This window comes from Cynara cardunculus (assembly GCF_001531365.2).
Source record: "Cynara cardunculus var. scolymus isolate 2C chromosome LG 8, CcrdV1, whole genome shotgun sequence".
Taxonomy (NCBI): domain Eukaryota; kingdom Viridiplantae; phylum Streptophyta; class Magnoliopsida; order Asterales; family Asteraceae; genus Cynara; species Cynara cardunculus.
This window is the reverse complement of record NC_037535.1, coordinates 5,155,510-5,176,645: the sequence shown is the minus strand read 5'-3', so window position 1 is coordinate 5,176,645 and position 21,136 is coordinate 5,155,510. Positions and strand designations below refer to the sequence as shown.

The 21,136-nt window shown below is 37.3% G+C and overlaps 3 protein-coding genes across 11 annotated transcripts in view; 1 reads left to right on the top strand and 2 right to left on the bottom strand.

The window, feature by feature from the left end:
• Positions 1-6,762, top strand: part of LOC112517440 — a 31,578-nt gene extending 24,816 nt beyond the window's left edge. For 6 of the 7 annotated variants that reach the window (XM_025124872.1, XM_025124868.1, XM_025124869.1 and 3 more), the window contains 2 exons: positions 5,289-5,348; positions 5,447-6,761. In XM_025124872.1, coding sequence (XP_024980640.1) covers positions 5,289-5,348; positions 5,447-6,550 — 1,164 coding nt within the window. In that variant the 3' untranslated portion in view covers positions 6,551-6,761. Of the gene's footprint in view, positions 1-5,288; positions 5,349-5,446 lie in introns of all 7 variants that reach the window. The other variant, XM_025124874.1, reaches the window with a different exon arrangement.
• Positions 6,763-6,800: 38 nt separating this feature from the next.
• LOC112517442 lies at positions 6,801-11,384 on the bottom strand. The gene is made up of 3 exons (XM_025124875.1): positions 10,807-11,384; positions 10,372-10,556; positions 6,801-7,461 (listed from the first exon to the last, which is right to left on the bottom strand). The coding sequence occupies exons 1-3, from the start codon at positions 11,282-11,284 to the stop codon at positions 7,009-7,011; spliced, it is 1,116 nt and encodes a 371-aa protein (XP_024980643.1). The 5' UTR covers positions 11,285-11,384; the 3' UTR covers positions 6,801-7,008.
• A 1,369-nt stretch (positions 11,385-12,753) lies between these two features.
• LOC112517167 (putative clathrin assembly protein At5g35200) lies at positions 12,754-19,765 on the bottom strand. Of its 3 annotated transcripts, none has more exons than XM_025124518.1 (16): positions 19,704-19,765; positions 18,923-19,048; positions 18,767-18,836; positions 18,546-18,643; positions 16,320-16,461; positions 16,124-16,224; positions 15,736-15,819; positions 15,522-15,572; positions 15,369-15,434; positions 15,223-15,288; positions 15,068-15,148; positions 14,892-14,969; positions 14,567-14,740; positions 14,131-14,206; positions 13,746-13,858; positions 12,754-13,400 (listed from the first exon to the last, which is right to left on the bottom strand). In XM_025124518.1, the coding sequence occupies exons 2-16, from the start codon at positions 19,019-19,021 to the stop codon at positions 13,050-13,052; spliced, it is 1,650 nt and encodes a 549-aa protein (XP_024980286.1). In that variant the 5' UTR covers positions 19,022-19,048; positions 19,704-19,765; the 3' UTR covers positions 12,754-13,049. The 3 variants fall into 3 exon arrangements, with proteins under 3 accessions (XP_024980286.1, XP_024980287.1, XP_024980288.1); XM_025124519.1 differs by having other exon boundaries at positions 14,567-14,737; XM_025124520.1 differs by lacking the exon at positions 14,892-14,969 and having other exon boundaries at positions 14,567-14,737.
• Between the last annotated feature and the right edge of the window lie 1,371 nt (positions 19,766-21,136).

Sequence of the window (21,136 nt, the reverse complement as noted above, 5' to 3'; positions counted from 1 at the left end):
GTATCTTCGCCCCCTTTGGTAAATCCAAACGGTAAGCGACTTTACCAATCCTCTCCAACACTTTATAAGGACCATAGAACCTTGCTAACAATTTTTGATTGTTCCCTTTAACCAAAGATTTCTGTCGGTACGGTCTCAATTTCAAGAACACCCACTCACCCAAAACCAAATCCAGCTCTGTTCTTTTTAAATCGGCACGTTGCTTCATTCTGCATTGGGCTTTCAAGAGATGCATTCTCACTTCAGAATGTCGCCGGCGCATTGACCAATCCAAAGGGCATTACGAGGAACTCGTAATGTCCATGGTGAGTACGAAAAGCCGTTTTCTGCACATCGTTCTCGTTCATTCTAATCTGGTGATAACCAGACTTCAGATCCAACTTCGAGAACACTCTAGCATCATGTAATTCATCCAGCAGCTCGTCGATGACTGGAATAGGAAACTTATCTACCACTATTGCCTTATTTAGGGCTCTATAGTCTATACAAAACCTCCAACTCCCATTTTTTCTTTACTAGTAATACAGGACTTGAGAATGGACTTGCACTCGGCCGAATCACTCCTGTCTCTTGCTATAATCTGATGTCAAAAGCTTGTAATTGAATTGTTACGTAAAGGAATTCACTCCAATGGCATTCTAGAGGCCATGGTCTCTCCAAAGCAAAGCTCGTTTTACAACTGAATTGAAGAAAAACAGAATGACCCCAAACAGAAGCTTCCGGCCCACAAAAAGGCTCCCACTCACTAGACAAAAAGGAAAACCCGAAAATACCCCTAAGGACTTGTTCAAAACAGAAAATAAGAAATTACACTAATTTTAACCGGAGGTACACCCGACTGCCCTCTACTTTAGCCAACCTGCCTTGGTGCGATTTATCACGTCCTCCTCAATTGCTCCATCCTTCTAAGACAGATTGAAATACTAGAAAATGTCCTTTTGTGGTACTCTTTGCTCCCAAATAGTTGACTTATGTTGCACGTGTCGTTAAACGCACAACAAGGTTTAAATTTATAAACCTAACTCAAACTAATTATTTGTGTTACCTGAATGCACGTGTGTCACTTAGATAGATTATTCAATTAAATCAATAAAAGCTCAAGACTCAAAATTGAGATCTAAATATTACAGTTAACACTAACCAACTCAAGCTTTGGAAGGAATTGTGTTAAAATTAAGAAACAAATGAATACAAAATCTTTTTGGCTTTTTTTTTCTATCAAGAAAAATTATAAAGAACAAAATTGAGAAAACGAGTTCTAACGATGAGAAAAAGTCGAGGTCAACTGTATGTTACTAACCCAAGTGTTTCACCAATTCAATTTGTTTTCATGCAATATTCAAATTTAAATGCATTGACTAAATCAACATGTCAAGGGACTAGTCCACCCCCAACACAATCCATGCCTATCCAAACTAACGTCCGCCCACCTACACTATTGTATTTGGCATGGTTAGGGGATACCAATGAACTATCCAAGTTANTCCCCGCTCCCCCCTGCATAATCCATGCCTATCCAAACTAACTGTCCTCTCACCTACACTATTGCATCCGGCACGGTCAGGGGATACCAATGAACTATCCAAGTTATGTCAATCAATCGTGATAACACATTCAATTTAAACACGTACAAGTAAATCAACAATTAAATATTTAAAACCCAACAAAACCTGTCATGTTTTGCCTCAACGACATATTTACACTTTTTATGCAAATTAAAACCAAAATATAATAATAAAAACAAATCAAAATTGGATTACACATGGGTTTTCACATTGGGTCAACCTTGAAACAAATTTAGCTCAGTATGGAGTGAAATTCAACGATTTCTGGATGTGTGTAAGCATTGTCACAACAATAGTATGCAAGTACACAAAGCAAAAATCACTATTGAAAGATCAAACCAATACCCAACAACCACAATATTCAAAGTACTCTCAATAATAATATGTATCTGCACTTCAAATCAATGAAAATGAAAATCAACCGCAAAAATGAACATGTTAAATCCCTTCGGTTGCTATTATCTGTGGCTGTAGAAAATGTCCTCAACAACCCTCTCGTTATTGGTGTGTAGAATTCTCTAAAACTCAGAAAACTTCTCTAGATTTATGCCTGTGTTTGTGAGTGTGTGCTGCGATCCCAACGCCATCAGCCCTCAATCCCTCACAGCTGCTCTTTTTCTCCCTGTGTGTGCATCCCTCCTTCATGGCGGCTGTATTGCAGCTAAGTAATTGACTATGTGAGCAAACCAAGGAAGTCTAGATATGACAAATAACTACTCATCCGGGAAAGATCCCTGGACTTCTTCCTTGGTCGGGACCTGATATGTGGGGAATCGGGACAGATGGTCTGCTACTGCATTTTCCCACCCTTTCTTATCTCGAATTTCTAATTCAAACTCTTGTAGCAACAAGATCCATCTGATAAGCCTAGGTTTGGCTTCTTTCTTATCAAGTAGATAGCGAAGGGCTGAATGATTCGAGTAAACGATCACCTTCGCTCCCCACAAATAAAACTGAAATTTCTCCATTGCAAAGACGACAAAAAGTAGCTCTTTTTCAGTGGTCGTTAACGCATTTGGGCCTTGGAGAATGTCTGGCTAGCATAGTAAATGGCAACAGTCTTTTTATTCACCTGTTGACCAAGTACTGCACCCATCGCTTCATTACTTGCGCACACATTAACTCGAATGGTAACGACCAGTTTGGTTTTTGCATGATGGGTGCCTCAACAAGCTTTTGCTTGATAATCTCAAATGCCTCTAGACAGGCTTCATCAAAGACAAATGAACTTTCCTTGGCGAGTAAATTGCACAAGGGTCGTGAAATGGCACTTAGAAAGGAGCGGACACCCTTCACCTATGTCGGTGGAGGTAATGTGGAGATTACTTGGACAGTTGGACCTTGGCTCGATCTACTTCAATGTCACGTTCAGAAATCACGTGACCGAGCACAATTTCTTCTTGAACCATGAAATGGCTCTTCTCCTAGCTTAGTATAAGTTAGTCTCCTCACGACGTTTTAGCACCCTCTTGAGGTTGTGGAGACAACTTTCAAATGATTCGCCAAATACTGAGAAGATCTCCAATGACTCGCACAACATGTCACTGAAGACTGACATCGTACACCTTTGAAATGTCGCAGGCGCATTACATAATCCAAAAGGCATTCTACGGAAAGCGAAAGTGCCATAAGGACATGTGAATGTCGTCTTCTCTTGGTCATCAGGGTGTATGGCCACTTGCTTGTATCCTGAATAACCATCCAAGAAGCAGTAGTATTTCTGGTCTGCCAACTTCTCTAGTATTTGGTCGATGAAAGGTAACAAGAAATGATCTTTCAATGTGACTGCATTCAACTTTCGGTAGTCGATGCAAACTCGCCATCCAGTGACAAGGCGAGTGGGAATTTTTCCCCTCCTCTCTCCACAATGTGATGCCAGATTTCTTGGGCACTGTTTGTGTCAGGCTCACTCGAGGGCTATCAGAAATGGGATAAATGATCTCGGCATCCAACCACTTGATAACTTCTCTCTTCATAACATCCCTCATGTTCGGGTTCAGTCGTCTTTGAAATTCACGTGAGGGCTTGGCCAATAAATTTTGGGTAGTTTATCTTCTGGAGGATGGGTAAATTCTGCGGGTATCAAATGGATTCATGTACTATAATCCCATCTTAAGCTATGAAGAAACTATCATTATATGCATCATGGATGTCAAACTAGTAATTAGATGTAAAAGCAAGATTGCATAGAATTTTGTTCTTAAACTGCCTGCTCTCTATATGACCTTAGCTGCCTTCAAATGGACACTGCCATGGTGGTTAATATGGACCCTTCAAGCTATGCACATAATACTACTTGCCCTTTGTAATTTCCAACTCTTGGTACGAGTCTTCCCTGCATGCCTATGCAGTCAATGTTGGAGATGAATTAACTGTGGCAATTGGTGTTCCTTCTTTTTCGTTCAGCCATTCTGGCCATGCTACTTTTGGTGGCCTAAACTCAGATTTGTCAGTGATATTATTATGATGCCGACATGAAATCAAGACATGGCATGCAATGCATACCTTTACTGAATCAAAAGTAAACTAAGAAAATTGAGATCCAAAAACCCACCAGGCAGGAACTATGTAAACAAACAAAAAATGTAGTCTTTCATGATTGACCAACCACAAATAAATGAACAATTGTCAACCGAAAAATCCTACATAAGTGAATAAGAGGGCAGAATAACTCATAATATGAGAAATAAAAGATTCTTATGAGATAGATACAGGAGTCACATAGAAAATCTGCAAAAATGTTTTGAGGGTCCAAACGTTGTCTTTTTGGAACAACCCTTGACACATTTCAACAAACAAGAGGTTTGGGAGTCGATTACAATCTTGAATCAGTCCTGTTGATATCTTTTATCAGCTCAAAGAAGTGATTATTGAATGAAAAAAGAACCTTGAGACCTAAAATATTCTACGAATGCATCAGGACATATAACCAATCACCTAACGGAATAATGATCCTAAGCTAAAACCGGTAATATTACAAGGCTTCTGAATTGTCAAAACAAAACGAGGCTAGACTTCATATATTCCTTGGTAGGAAACATGAACAATTAAGCGAAAAATAGATATCACCATGTACTTGATCCCAGGGGTGGAACAAAGAAGTTCACAAGGCATAATTGCTACCAAGGCATGTGGGAAGCCCTCTTTGAGGGAGTACAGTGTTGGAATGCTCATAGTCGTAGATTAGTTCACTTGATCTCTCTGGTTTAAAACTCATGATATTAAGGACCAAAAATTAATCAAAGTTGAAGTTATGCTTACTAGAGGGAATAAACCAGTTATTTAAATGTGCTCTCTATGTGGAATGCCATTTATTCAATACTAACTTTCATATAAATATAGCATCCATTTGTTCTATTACCTTTTCTTTGCATGGCCTTATAGTTGTTTATGTGTTTCCCACAATTCTTTTATATAATCCCCACTTTCTAGACCATTTCACAATTTTCAGGTTGCTTTTTTAACTTCTTGGTCGTGAATTGATGATCCGTAGCATACAGTTTGTTACTATGGATCGGCCTGTAAAATGCTTACAATCTATGATTGGAAGTAATGATAAAACAGTAATACCTTGTGGCTTGTGCCTTACTGATGGATATGTTTTTTATGAGAAATTTATGTGTTAATGTCCTTTGGATCTTCACCCCAAGTAGATCTCTAAATGACTTCTACACAATTACTTGTATATGATGTTCAATAACTTCCATGTATAATGGTCTTCAGGTAATCTCACTATGCTGGAAGGAGGGTTCTTCTGAATTTGGGCTGACTGGTATGAAAGAGGTACATTTTCTGTACGAATCTTCTTGCAAAATGGTTTAACGTGGTCGAATGGCGTGCACTTATGGCTGGATTCATCTCTTTTTTCTTATAAATTCCAGGTAGCTAAAGGATACAAGAAAAGCTCTAGGGTTGGATTTGCACAACTTTTGTCCGGTATAGATCTTTACTTATGTCCTCGCAGTGATCCCATAATCACAATTTTAGCAAAATATGGGTTCTTTAAGGGCATGGCAGTCCTTGATGACAAGCCGGATTCAATGATTGGTTGTGTTGTGTGGCGTAAAAACCGACCTTTAAATCCCGTTGGGAATACATCTGACAGTAAAAGTAGCCCAAGTTCGACCCAACCACAGAATTCTCCATCTGTTTTGTCTATAAAACAAGTCCCGGAAAATAAACCCTCCCCTAAAAAACCACCTGCCAATTCCAACCAACATGATGAACCTGCAACTTCACCATCAACCATAAACAGCGAAAGCTGCAAGAACTCGGCATCTGTTGAAGTTGATCGTAACGGTGGTAATTCGTCTTCTAGTTCCAGTCCTTTGCAGACTCGAGTCATTTCTGATTCTTGTAATTTGGTGAGAAAAAGGCCTTTTGAGGATGACGATCTTCCTGAGTTTGACTTTGGAATCGCATGCGGAAAGTCAACTCTAGTAAAGTCTGCTGTTTCTAGGAACGATAATGGGTCGGCAGTGGTCAACGGTCAAAAATTGGATAGTTCCAGATTGACCCAACTTCCTTCAGTTGTGAAAACTGTTGAAAGAAACACCAGCAATGGTTGTTTAGAGCAGCCACCAAAAAAGAGCAAACTTTTTGATGATGATGATGATATGCCTGAATGGTGTCCACCTGAGCTTCACAACCAAATGCCACCAACCTCAAACTTCCAGACTTTACCGCGATGCCCACCAAGGCCACCCATCCGTCCACCGCCACAAGCCAACACCACCCGTCCACCGCCACAAGCCAACACCACCCGTCCATCATTCTCTTTCCAACCATTCCGACCTGCAATTAGTTCTCCACCAACCAGTGTCATGGGGGCTCCACCTCCACCACCACCACCACGACAACCACAACCGCTATCTTCTAATTCTTCAGGCCGGTTTAATCCTAATCAAGCTTTGTGGTATCGTCCAGGTTCATCCAACGCCAATTCATCATTCCCGTCTTCCAACAAAAGACGTCCACAGCCCTGAAACGAAGGATCAGTTGAGCTTTGTTTGAAGTATCCAGGCTTAGCACAAGTAGCAAGTTTGTACATAAGTTGGATGTTTTGTTTTTAGCGGAATTCATAAATTGGAAGATGTCTTGCATCAGTTTGATGTTGTAGTTTTATGTTCGTCAACCCCTGTTTATCTTTTAAAAAAGAACTAAAAATCGAACCCTCTGGAAAAATAACATTTACCGTAATTTTGTGATTGTGACGTGAGAACGCAATTTATTTACACATGACCAAAATGTAAATGCATTGACCTATAAAATAGATATAAAACCCTGAGTGATGGATCGATATTTACAACGTGCATTTACGCACCCTACTGACTATATGAACAAAAGCCCAAATGTACCATATCAGAACATGAAACACCCATAAAGGGAAAGACGTGATTAGCTAAGATTCAAGAAAATGATAAACTTTTACTGGGTCGATGTCCTAAAGATCAACATCTTCAACAGTGAGCCAATCACTTGACCCTTCACTTTCTGAACGTCTTTCGTGAGTTCTTGCTTTTCGTTCACCACCCTGTGTCTCATTAAGACGAATCCAGTCGCCACTTTCACTTGCCGAAGAAAGGTTGCTGCTTTGTGTTTGTCTAATTCCCGATAATCTACCAGAAAGATCATTATCTTCATCTTCTAGATCACTAAAAGAGACATCATCCTCATGGTGTTGTTCAGACAACTCGCAATTCTCATTATTTTCGGTTTTCATCCTATTTGCAGAAGTGTCGCCTGAAATCTTGATTCGCTCACTGCTATTTACCTGAAAACCCTTTTCGGATGAGTTTCTATTTTCAGGTTCTCTTGGATTTTCCGTCTCTGAAAACTCCATGGGTGCATTCTTCTTTCTCAGTTTCTGCAGAAGTACCTCGCGCACTTGAACAATCTATAATAGAACAAACAATGCAAAAACTAAAATTAGGATAATTTGGAAGGGATTTATTAGCTGTTGTTCCTCTTGTGAATACAGAAACAGCTCGGCAAGAATTCGTTAGTAATTCTCGCGAGTTGAAGGGAGAAGAGAGGAAGGAGGAGGTGTTGGTGGGGTTCAAGACGCATTCATGAGCGAATTCAATTTTCTTTAGAAAAGCTTCTGTTGGTTCAACAAGCATTGTGTGTTATGCATGTTAAGAAAGTTGATATCAAGGCCGAAGGGACGTTTTGATCAAAACTGCTGGTCATGGAAGTCTTTTTCAAGTATATAATATTTATATATGGCCAATACTCACAAAATTTCCTCACTTTGGTAAGGTTTAAACCCTTGACCTCATAGAAGCTGGGCTCTACCGGTAACCCAGAAACCACCGGGCCAATGACCACAGGTGGAGCCACTCCTGTCCCAGGGTCAGCCCACGCCCATGCCAGCACCCTCAGATTTATATATATACATATATATATAGCCCAAAATCAACGTTTTTATATTAGACCATCTCCTCCACTCAAGGCTCACCCTCGGCCTTTTTTTTCAAATTTCCCCAAAAGAGACTCACAAACGACTAAGAGATTCGCCCTTTCCCGCATCTACCTCAGTCCATACTCACCGCCAGCAACCTGTTGCTGCGCTGCTTCTGCCAGTCACTTACTCACACTCCGGTTTAGGTTTAATCGTTCCTTAAGAGTTGAGTAATTGACATGAATCGTGAATGGAATATGTTTATGTGCTTAATGCTTCTATGGTGTCAGATTGGATCTCCAAAAGGGTCAACAATTTACAGCTTTGACATTTTTCTTGCATCAGGTCATAGGCAGATTATCTTTAATTGATCCTAAATCTTTAATTACTTGGTACTCTAGTCTTTACACTTCGATTTGCTAGAATCTTGATGATGTGCAAGTCGAAAATTAATATAAAATAATCTATAATCCCATTTCAGTTTACTAAACCCTGTAAGTTTTTTGTGTGTTAATCTTTGATGAAGACCACCTATTGTCAATTAGCTTTTCAGTTTTACAGCTGGTTTTCTTTCTTCCAAGCATGCATTCTTATCCTATTTTTACATAATTAAATTAAGAGGACACATAGCAACAAATTATGGCTCCGCCCATTCCAAAGACCCTTCGCTATCATGAATTGTTGAGGATGATGAGGTTGTAAAATAAACTGGTGAGGCTCTCAAAGAATTTGATGATGAGGCTCTCAAACGAACTGATGATGTTGTAAAAGACTATGCTTATGAAACTTTAGAAGGTTCGAACTAATAAAGATAAAACTTTAGCTTCTTGGAGTATGTTTTCATATTACTATATGCATAATCATGATTCATGAAAATTCCCCATAAAGAAACCGATGATGATGAGATGGTAAAAGAAACTTATGAAGATAACGTTTTAAAAGACATTGATGATGAGGGTCTGTAAAAGACACCAACATCATCATCATCATCAGTTCCCCAGGGAGCCTCGTTATTAGTTTCTTTTACAACCTCATCAGCATCGGTTTCTTATGAAGAATTTTCATGATTATGCATATAGTAATATAAAACACTTGCTCCAAGAAGCTGGAGATTTATCTTCATCAATTAGAACCTACTAAAGATTCATAATTTGTGTCTTTTACAACCTCATCATCATCAGTTCCTTTCGGAGCCTCGTCATCATTGTCTTTTACAACCACCAGAATCTTTTACAACCTCGCCATCATAAGCAATTCATACATTACACTTTCCAACAACTTCCATGATACCAGTCGTAAGTCATTTGATTACATGTCAACTTTTAAGTTACTACAAAAAATACAGCAATGATACTAGCAAACATCAAATACTTCTTCGAAGCACAAATTATGCACAAGATACTCATGGACGCAATAATATCCCACCAAACTTGATACCAGTTTACAAGGAAAATTAACAATGGATGGTAGAAATACAGCAGGAAGCATGATATGTTGGAAACCCCAAAGCATTCATCAACCAAAGCCAAATGTAATCACCGACTTAGGGAATGTGGGAGAAAGAAAGCCAAATGTAAATTAAAAAATTAATTAACAATAATCAAAGATCAACACATGAAAAACCTATAGGGTTTAGCTAAGATCAAACTCAAAAAATAGAGTAAATTGAAAATGGGGATTAATAATATAGTGTATATTAATTATCAACTAGCAAGATCCAACAAGCGAAGAAACTATTACCAAGGAAGTAGAAACTAGCACATCATCAAGTTTCAAACCGTTTATGACCGACTGAAAAGTAAAAACAAAGCAAGAAAAATGTCAAAGTTGTAAATTGTTGACCCTTTTGAGAAGATGCAATCTAACACCATAGAAGCATTAACATGATTTCAAGTGATATATTAATAAGTTGGAGTATGTATTATTGCATGAAAAACCATGAACTCACTGAGCTTAATAGTCGACTAGTAACATGCATTATGTTTCTCTCATCATCATTATTCTCTTTTATCTCTCCTTTTTTTCCATCTCCAAATCTTTTCCTTTCCCTCTATCTTCCTCTATAAAACTACTACTTACATTCACTTCTCCTCTTAAAGAGACTTCTTTCCATTAGAAAGCAAATCGACATCTCTTCCTTTCTACTTTGTGCATTGTTAAGTTGGTCGACTCTTAAGATATCAAAGAATAGTGTGAATACATGTAGGTATCAAGACGACTCTCACAGTCCGAGAACAAATATGCTTCAAGACAACTCCTAATTAGATGCAAATATACACGTACAAAATGCACCAAAGGCTAGCATCTCTACGAATGGTTACATCCCCCGTTTCTAGTTTCAATAACGAACACACATATCAAACATAAACAAGATCAAGATTGCCTTTGAAGATATAGGCTTACCTCTGGTGTTGATAGAAGCCTACACTCGTCCTCATTCAACCGAGGAAGCAATAGAATAAAATAGATCACCCAAAACTCTTGTTCACTCATGTAACTCTGAACTTTATGCCTCAAAGTAGTGAGACTTGGGACCAACTCTTCTATGGCTGAGGCATGATCTTTCTGACCCTTTGATATATTAAAATCTGTATCAAGATTTGCCAAAAGTTTCAAATACAATAATGTTTATAATATGGTCAAGGTGTTGCCAACGGCTGCAAACATCTACATCATTTATATAACCATATGTTTATCTACTGTTACTAAACGATTCAATGATATTAAACAATTTAAATTAAGTTATAAAAAGGTAACAAGAATCAAATATGGTATACAGAATTTTGGTTTAATTGTTTCCAATAAATGAAATGGAAACAAAAAGGGAAAGAAATGCACCTTTGTGTTGTAGAGATAAAGGGAAATCAATCCAACATTCAGGGCGAAGAGAAATCTCTTGAACGAAATCAACAACATCATTGGTAATCCCCACAGCCTCAATTTCAATTTCATCACCCCCTTTATCAAATTGAAGCAAATTGGAAGCGAATTTAGAAATTTCACTCACCGCCTTATTGGATGACAGTAGAGAGAGGCCGATCTTGAAGCTACCGCCAATTTCAGCCAGATCGTTCTTGATACCTCCGTAAGGTGAAGTAGAAACATCGCCGGAATCATGAAACTGCGGTGGCGGAGTTGAAGAAGAAGGTTGTGGTGGTGGAGCGAGAAAGGAAGCAACGTTGTGTAGTTGACGGCCGATGGTTTGGGTGATGAGGGAGAAGTCTGGTTTGGAGGTGGGGGAGTGAGGAGGGGATGTTTGGTCGTCGTCGGAGTTGAAGGGATTAGGAAGCGAGAGAGAAAACCAAGAAGAGGGCATGGCTTTTGGGTTATGGGAAATGGATTGAGGAGGAAGATGCCATTAATGGTGGAAGTGTGAGGTTGGGGTTAAGGGTGACGACAAAGAGGTTGCTGGATGATGATGCAGCTGGTGCTTTCGTTGCGTGCCGTTTGCTTTCATTTATGTATGTTAGAGGGTGTTTACAGTTGCTTATAAAAATAGAGTTATTTCGGTATAGTACCGGTAATAAATATTTTTAAGAGTTTGAATAAATAATTTATATTAGTGTTAAATCGGTAACAAAAAGTTTTTAAAAAAGTTAAATCATTTTAATTTATAATAAGATAATAAATGTTTTATAAAAAATCATAAATTATTTCAAATAAGCAAATCTCAAACACATATTTAATCTTTTCAACTACTACTCTCACGTAAATATGTAATTTTTATAAATATATTATTTATAATAAAATATTAAATAGTTTTATAATTTAAAAATATGAGGTTTTCTATCATTTTTCTTTCTTTTTCCTTCCTTTTCTTTATAAAAAAAGGTTTGGAGAACACAATATTAATATAATAAAAATTCTTTTAATTAAAATAATAATTTTTTTTGTTTTTTTTTTGTTTTTCTTCCATATTTATCAAAAACATGTAAAATTTGATGATGTGAATATCATTTTTCCTCCGGTAAGACATAATATTTTTTCCCAACAAGTTTATTTTGTCATTTTGCTAATCAATAATTTTAACCGGTACGTGAGAGTGATAACTCTTAAGTCTAAACGGGTTAATCTTACCATGTAAAAAGCGTTTATATTATGCTATTTTGATGATCGAAAATATTACCCAATAAAATAAATAAAGATTATTACTCTTTATCTAATAAATATAACGCACTTTGTGTTGGTAAGCAACCCCTTAACAATGAACAATAAGTATATCAAACATTCAAAAAAAATCATTTCAAACACCCTTAAGTGGTAACCAATGGATTTTATAGTTATTTATGATGTCATAAAAAAATTAAGTTATATTGTAGTTCTTTAACTATATGATAAAATACGACATCAAAAAACCATGACACGGACCAAATGCCTTTTTATCTGAATATTTGTTATATGAATAGAGAAAAAGAAATGGATATGTATGCGTGTAATCGTCTATACATATATGCCAAATTTTCCCACACATTTGAATTTTTATTATTAAATAATAAAATTAAATCATATTTCTTCTTACCAAATTCAGGAACAAGGAGAGAATGGTGTTAGTCCTACCAAAATATATGAAATAAAAATTAAGAAAATATTAGTAAATTACTAAAATACTCATATCAAATGAAAATCATAATGCCTTCCGCATTTCTTCCATGCCTACCTCATCCTCGTATCTCCAGTCCAGTCCAGTATTGTCAAGTCTCAACCACATACCAAACGCACCCAGACAAAATATCGGGTGCCTACCAACATGGATCACTATCAAAGCTTCTATGAATACAGAATTTGGGAGAATATAACCAAGAATAACCACTCAATCACTGTATGTATGATATACAAGAATGTGCAAAACAAAATCTTACACAAATCTTCTATTTTCATTAACAAAATCAACCCACCCACTTGAGCACAAAGCAGAAGCAGATCAAAGAATTTGACTCTAGTCCCAAACCAATATTCTGCTCCTAAAAAATAATCTCATTCTACCCTCCTGTGCTTACAAACTGTATACATCCTTTTTTTATGTAAAATGCCACACTATTCCGCTACTCGTTCAATCAAGTTCCGGCAAATTATAAGGGAATTTAAATGAGACCATTATATTGATTATAGGGTTGAACTGGCACACCTGCATTGTAGGGATGGCGGCCATCCACGTATGGGTTGCCAAAGGGGTTTGAACTTTGTTGTTGTGGGTGCATCATCATCATTTGTTGTTGCTGGTGCAACGCGAAAGCTTGCTGCTGCTGAGCCATGGCTGCCATCTGTACGTTGTGCGGTGCAGCCATCATGTTAGAAGCGTAGAACGGGTCTAGTGTGGTCTGTTGTGGCATCATAGGACCTTGTTCCCATGGGTTGTAACTTGCGGTCTGGTTGGTTCTCCTGACTGCAGCGTCATAGAGGCTGTCGAGTGTAAGTTTGTCCAGCCCTCCAGCCTAATTCACCCAAAATCATATCAGAAGATGGGAAAACAGCTTATCTGTAAGATATAGAGAGGGAATATCGTGTTTCTGACAAACATAATGAGCTAAAATTTAAGGTTCTGTCAGATTCAAATGGTATCTTGCGTTATACATGATTTATGTCCTTATGAACATAGGAGAAACTCATCTTCAACGAAATCAATCTTTTGGTCCCAAAAAGAAAAAAGCTCCAACCAGGTATGGTGAACCAATTAGAACCGATCAATCTTAAGTGGTCAGATAAACAGAACAGGTCCTGATTACAGTTACCGAATGTGTGAAGTATACTGCAAAAACAAGATGGAGATACGACGATACCAGTTTGCTTGAAGCTGTAGCACTCTCATTAGAGCTTGAGGCAGTTACAAGGGCTAATTCCCATCCTGCAGTTCCATCAATCATTGTTGCAGCAGTCGAAGATGGTTGATCAGCTGCAATTACAGCACCATCAAGAAAATGATTAGAAAAAATAAGCCTCCTAAACGTGATCCTTTTTATAGGCACAAGAAAGCCTCAATCAAGTCACCTATAATGCCCTTAGGCTAGGATTTGACTATCTACATGATAGAAATTGTAAAAAAGCATCAAGTTCTTTTCACTAAAGTAGACTACAAGGTGAACCGAGTAGTGATCCAATGTGAAAAAAGAGAAGGGTGATGACCCGCAGAAGTAATAGGCTGCAAAACGTTTAGCAATTACTTACATATTGGAACAATAGCCAAAGCCATAGCATTCTTCTGGTCTAATTCAGAGACTTCTTGAATGGGATCATCCAGACCCTAGAAATAAGAGATCAAAAGTCATTTACCATAACCACAAGGGTGGTGTCTGATTGGTTTGAGCTTGGCTCCAAGGGTCAAAAGTGCCTGGAGGTCTCAGGTTCAAATCCAAGGAGGAATAAAAATCCTCTTGCGGCCACAGAGGTTCAAATGCGGTGACTCCGGGCTACCCGCAAAGCAGGTGGTCGCCCGTGGATTAGTTGGCTCGTATAGCGGGTTGGATATCCACGTTAAACAAAAAAAAAGTCAATTACCATGGGTCCATGAATATTAACCAAGAAATCGCATGACTATCCATGAGATATAGTTCAATAACCTGCAGTAATTAAGTAAATAAATAATAGCAATTAATCAAATTACCAGCAAATCTGGTGATTGCTCAGCAAAATGAACTTCGGCTTTAACTGGCTCTGGTTCTGGTTCTGGCTCAGGCTTGGGTTCTACTGGAGGTGATGGTGGGCATTTCTCCTGAAGCTCTGCCTCTTTATTGTGTTCTATGGCTAAAATTCCTTTTGGTTTCCCATCAATTGACTGCTTTGGTTGAAATATGCAATTTCACAAAAAATTTAATGTCGTTATTTTTACACAAAGAAGTAAATACAGGTTCTTTTTAACCTTTTTTACAGGGTTGACGAAATTCATTTTGTTATTTGTGGCTAGAACAAGTTTAGTGGAAACATCTTACCAGATCTTTACGAACGTTTGAAGCACGGGGAGCTTCTTTAACATATTCTTCCATGGCTTGTATGAATGAAGATGGTGGCTTCATATTGATGAATAGAAGAAAGGAAATAAAAAAGGACTTAGAGTCAAAAAACAAACCTGGAAAAACTTAGCTTTTTGACCAGAAGGAAATCATACCTGCTCAATCTTAATGAACCCATCCCCACGTCCCATGTCGAGACTTTTACATATTTCATAGAACTCGGACAATCTCTCGGCCTGGAAACATGGCCCATATTTTCAGAATTAGGAGAAGCAATAATAGGTCCAAACAAAGTTTCCTATAGCATTACCTGCTGTCCAGCCCTTCTATATATATCCAAAGCTTTAAGAGCATCATGTCGTTGCATCTCAAAGAACTGTCACAGTGAAGTTCAAACTATTGGAGATCGTTCAGCAACTTAAGTTCAAATTCTCATTAGCCAAGTAAACACTTTACCTTGTCAACCAAATTAAGTGAACCTTCACTAATTGCCTTGTACACTTTGACGCTTTCAGAAGCAACCTGCTCAAACATAAGATATAATCAGAACAATATCCAAATTGAAAGGTGTTGGTTATGACTAGTAGATTACTACCAGACGTTACTAACCAAAGAAAGTGCTAGCCGAATCACAAAGTTATGAACTGCTGCTCCTTGCGGCTGCATGGAAGAACATGATTCTGTTAAGAGACTAGAGTGAAGTTGAATCATACTATAATATATTCAATCATGGCCAACTTTTGCATAAACACGCCCTTTGCTCCTTCAACAAACCAAATAATAAAAAGAACCAAAAAGACCAAAAAGGAACTATAAATGATACCTGACAGCCTAAAACACGATACAGAAGTTGTTGCAAAGCTGGTAATTGTTCAAGCAACTCAGGAGTATCTAGATCTCTAGTTCTCTGCAAAATTGGTAAGCAAGGTTGTTAAGAATCATGAAAAAGTAGCATCTGATGCTTTCTTGATTTATAACTGGAGCGGCCAGAGGTCCTAACTTGAATCATACCCATTTGAATTTGATTACAGAGACAATAACTAAAAAGGATAGACAGATAAATGTTCTTAAACATGTTAGAAGTAAATAAGGTAGGGTGAATGAGAAACGATGACAGATAGTTGATTTACATTGGATCAAAACAATCTTTTAATGTACCATCTCTTGAGTGAATCGCAAGTTTTGACATAGTAAGGAAGTAATTATCTTACCAGACGTTCTGTCTCAACATCGTACTTCAATACACGGAAGCACTCCAGCCTCTCCTCCAAAAATAAAGCATAAGTCCGAACCCAGGCAGAATAATCCCATGCTGAGCAGAAGGTCAAAATATATCTGTTAAAGATGGATCTTCTCTCTCTCTCTCTCTCTCTAGTTAAATTCATGAAAAATGACATTTTAAGGTACCATTTGGGCTAGAATCATCTTTGAAGTGAGATAAGTTGAGCAAATGATTACTGCTCCTTCCGTAGTTAATAAGTTCTTCTTGAAATGTCGGATCCACCTCCCTCAAGGCCCGATGGATAACAATTAAAGTTTTCAAAGCTACCTGAACAAAATATGTGGTCAACATCAGCATAAACAAAAGAATCCTCAATTTTGACCACAAGCTTCAAAGTGGATCAAATCTGTGAAAGGCAAACTATCATACGGCACTCAGCAAAAGACAATTTATTCTTCAAATTTTGTAGTATCAAGTGATTCCAAATCATAACGGAAAATCAGATAGTCAGGAAAGTCCTTTAGCTGGATAAAGATTTGCCCCAATTCTTAACTGGTCAAAGCTGTAAAATATATGTCATCAATGCATATAATTACATTCTTTAAATTGCGAGTTTAATGGATTGCAGTTTACGACCAAGGGAGTACAAATTACATTGAATATCTAACAGACAAGAAAGTTAACAAATTGGCCAGTAGAAACTAGCCGTCTTTCTACGTAGTATTCAAGGAAAGTAACCATTTTCCTCCTCTTCTCATAATTCATCATTCAATTCCAAGGATCAGATCAGCTGTTAACAGTAAACCATAAGCTCACATGGATAGTTCACATATAAAAGAAAAAAACAAGGAAAACCTATTGCTACCTAAACAAAATGAATATCATGCAATCAGGTCCATACATGAAATTATCAATATACATACCAAGTCAAGGTTGTCATCACCGCCAAAGTTAACAAGGTTGGGATCACAGAGCAACAAACAAAGAGAACTTGCACATGAATTGGATCGGGACGTTACAAACACAGTGGAAGATAAGCAAGCAGATCTTGGCCCTATGCAACCGGTAAAAAGAACAGGGAAGCCCGGTACCCGGGTTACCAGTAGAGCCCAGCCACCCAGGAGGTCACGAGTTCAAACGTCACCAAAGGTGAGGAGTGTTCGTGAGTATTTTCCGTATATAAATATTATATACTTAAAAAACAGGGAAGCTTAGTATTCTAAGAATCCCATCGGCGACATTGCACAGAGAGGATCAGAGGATGGATTATTTCATCAGCCGAAAGAGGTAAAATCATCAAAAGCTCAGTTGCAGAAATTTAAAGGATTGAACTAGGGAGCCCAACTATAGGTAATGTTGAATCAAGTAATTTTGATGGTAAAGAAGAGGAGGATGGAAGGAGAGTTGATCCAGGGACTGCAAAGCTTGCCCATAGCATTCTTGGAGATAACCCTGTTGGAAATGTTTGGTGAAGATGGAGGAAACTGAAGCGACAATATTGATGGTGCTTTTCGGAATTGGATCATGTGAGTCAAGAAATGAGCATGCTGCATGCTGAGTCTGTTTACTTGGGAATGCATGGCATAGTGGTGATATGGAAGCTACAGCAAGTATGGTCGACAGAAACCAAAAAGGGAAAGGAGTAATATCTAGGAATTTTTGTGCAAATGGCTCAGTTTGCAGTGACTCCTATGAAAATTTCAGGAAACGGATTCCAAGAAAACAAACGTTCACTATATAAACAAATGGGTCTTCACTTGGTGAAGGTTTAAAATTAAACAATCCAGGAAAATGACCAGAAGGATTAATAAGGTTCAATGTAAAATTTTTGAAGAGATAGAACGTGAAGAGGATGCCACAGAGGAAGATGTGCGCTAATATGTTTATGTGTTCTTTTTAGCTTCTTATAGTTATTAGATATGGTAAGTGCAATTAAAGTACACATTCAAATAAAAGATGATAAAGGCTATTGATGCTTATCAAACTCACTTCATACATAAGATAAACAATTGTGAGAAACTATATTTGGTGCATGTGCATCAAAGCATTTTTCCGAACATAATCTATATTTTTCGGGAGGTTGCTGTAAAAAAGATGATAAGTTTACTTATTTATCACGAAAGCATGATATCATCAACGAACTGACAATGCCAATTACGATTAATAGACATCAAATAGATCTCATCTACAGCTTCCCAATAACTTTGTAGACACTGAAAGCTACTTTACATCGTGCATCTCTCATGCGATTTGACACGATCCACCCATATGGCTTTTCAATTTTCCTTTCTTGATACTCTTAAATTAGGAGTCTCTTAACTATAACATATTTAATCCAACTTGGAAATTTTAGAAAGAACCCTTCTATCAGAATGATCACACTAAAAAGATTAAATGGCAGGCTTTCATACCGCCCAATTGTGTGTCTTCGACAATCTTCTTGCAAGAGCATGGATGCAATATGCGACATCGGCACGAGGTCTTGTAGCTGAGATGGCTGCAAATATAGCTGCAATAAAGGATGTAGGATTAGGGAAGCATCAGGTCTCCCTTCTAAAAATAGATCACAAACAGATAATTCTCATACAAATAGATCATGGACTTGCCGATCCTATCTCACTAGAATACCCACCTCGCATATGTTTCTCTTTTGCTGGGCGCTCAACATGATTGGTGGCCTTAACAATATTTACATCCAATTCCTACAGAATTGAAAGAAACAAAGAATATCAAAGACTAAGCATATCAGAGATAATATCATACAAAAGATCCCAAAATATTCCCATACCTTGTAGTCACTATTGACTTTAGCCAAATTGACAGTGGTGCTGTCCTTAATGGCACCGAGGGCTTTCCGCAAACTCTTTTGAGATCCCCCTGCCGACATTCTTTCAATGTGAAAATCTTCACTGATCTGCACAATCAACCAACCAAAATGAATACTAACAATTTTAATAGCATCTCTCTGAAACACCAACACAGTTTCATTAAAGAAGTAACAACCCTAGTGATGGTATCATCAGCATTAATGAAACCTAATGCTGACTTGAGTTTATACACTAAATTCAGCAAAAGGACTCCTTAAATAATAGAACTTCAAATCATACATATATAGTCCCATCCTGATGTACAAAACGTATATATTAATTCGCAAAAACCAAAATTATACTTCTACATCACAATTGTACATTTCAAAGAATTCCATTTCAACTAAAATCCATTTTTACATAGAGATTCATAAAATCAAACCTAGATCATAACATATAAACTGGAAAAAATATCATACGAACACATTATCACACACACGGAGAAAATAAGGAACAGAAAAGGAATTGCTGGTATCAACTTGAAGAAACACAACTAGAAGTCCAATTTCAAACAATTGAATTCAAAGTCAAACAGTAAAACTGCAAACACACCAATTAACCTCATGATTATAACACTCTTCACCAATCTCACATAATCACAAAAGAAACAAAAATCAACGATGAGCTCCATTCATACAAATCAGATGTTTGAAGCTCAAAACAGTGATAATAATTGGATCAAAAAGGAAGAAATCAACTTACCTGAATCGTTTTTAGAGAGAGAAAGTGACGAGAGAGAGACAGGGAGGTGTCTGGCTGGTGTTTGTGTCCGCACCGAGTAAAAGTAAATATGAAGTTGGCTGGCCGTCGGCGTCATATATACATATACAATTGTGTATGTATTTCTTGCCTTGAAAGAGTAAGTTACAATTTACATATTCAGTCCCTCAAGTATTTCTCAATTTACGGATTTAGTCTCAGAATTTCAATCCAAGTCTTGAATAGTCTTTTTGTGCAAATAATTAAGGGCCCGGTTATAGAGCACTTACCTACTAAGCGTTTACCGGTAAACTTCAACACTATCATTTATGTATTAGATAAGATTTTAGTCCACAAAAACGACATCATATGTAACAATTTACCCGGTAAGTGCTTACTGTGGCAAGAGTCATCATCTCATTTACCGGGTAAGTCTCTTGGTCCTTGTCCCTCGCTCTTACTGGTTAAGATTTTTGTTTCTTACCATATTCATCTGGTAAGGTAATGTGACTTGATAAGCGCTTATTCGGATAAGCGTTTAGTAAACGACTCCTAAGTCACTTAAGAAATGATTTATTTCTTTATTAATAACTTTCTATCTGCTTTTTCATTATTTTCCACTGTTGGAGATCTAAGGTAGCGAAATTTCTTGTCGGATGAGATCGCTCCTTATGGACTCGTTGAGAATAAGAATCGATACGATTTTGATAAGGCTCATCCTCTGAATGAAAATCCCATGTACGATTCTGTCCCAAAATCGAGGTGTATACTTAATCAATATTATAAAAATATGCAATATCATTAAAAATGATGAGCAAATGTATTAAACCAATCAGACTCATAATAATGCTGATAGGTGATGTTGGTCTGCTTCGTTGTTTATCTTCTTTAATTGTAGAGAATTAGTAGAAACACATAAATCGTTAAAAACAAGATAAGTAACTCACAATCTATTCGATCATAAGCTTCATCACATGTCAGCATTAGGGGTGTTTGCGGTGCGGTTTGAGACCAAACCGCAAACCACACCGTATATGTGGTTTGGACATTTTTCTAAACTGCAAAACGTACCCCTATTTGTACTTATTGCATTTTGTGTCTATAATTCAATAATTATAAGTTCAAAAATACATTATCAAATTGATGATAAATTGACTGTGGTCCAAAAAAATAAAGAGTTTGAATACATTCAATTCTTAAATACATATTGCATAATCTAAGAAGTAAAAAATAAAACTTCAAACTAAATTGGACGTGTGAATTGTGACGTGTCCAACTAATTTATTAATATTGTCAATTGTCATATTTGATCAAACTCAAAGTCCAAAACATAAAATCCAAAAATATTACATAAATAATAAATTTATACTATTTTATAAAGCATTTGGCTAAAACTTTTAAAAACTCTTAAATACTCTTAAACCCGTTCATCCCTA

Coding starts and splice junctions, on each gene's coding strand:
- LOC112517167 (XM_025124518.1), bottom strand. CDS start 19,021: ATGTCGGCAGGGGGATCTCAAAAGAGTTTGCGGAAAGCCCTCGGTGCC. Junction 15,435..15,521: donor TTCGGCTAGCACTTTCTTTG/GTTAGTAACGTC, acceptor ATGTTTGAGCAG/GTTGCTTCTGAAAGCGTCAA. Junction 13,401..13,745: donor CTACAGCTTCAAGCAAACTG/GTATCGTCGTAT, acceptor TGGGTGAATTAG/GCTGGAGGGCTGGACAAACT.
- LOC112517442 (XM_025124875.1), bottom strand. CDS start 11,284: ATGCCCTCTTCTTGGTTTTCTCTCTCGCTTCCTAATCCCTTCAACTCC. Junction 10,557..10,806: donor TTTATCTCTACAACACAAAG/GTGCATTTCTTT, acceptor ATCTTGATACAG/ATTTTAATATATCAAAGGGT. Junction 7,462..10,371: donor GGCTTCTATCAACACCAGAG/GTAAGCCTATAT, acceptor GTTCTATTATAG/ATTGTTCAAGTGCGCGAGGT.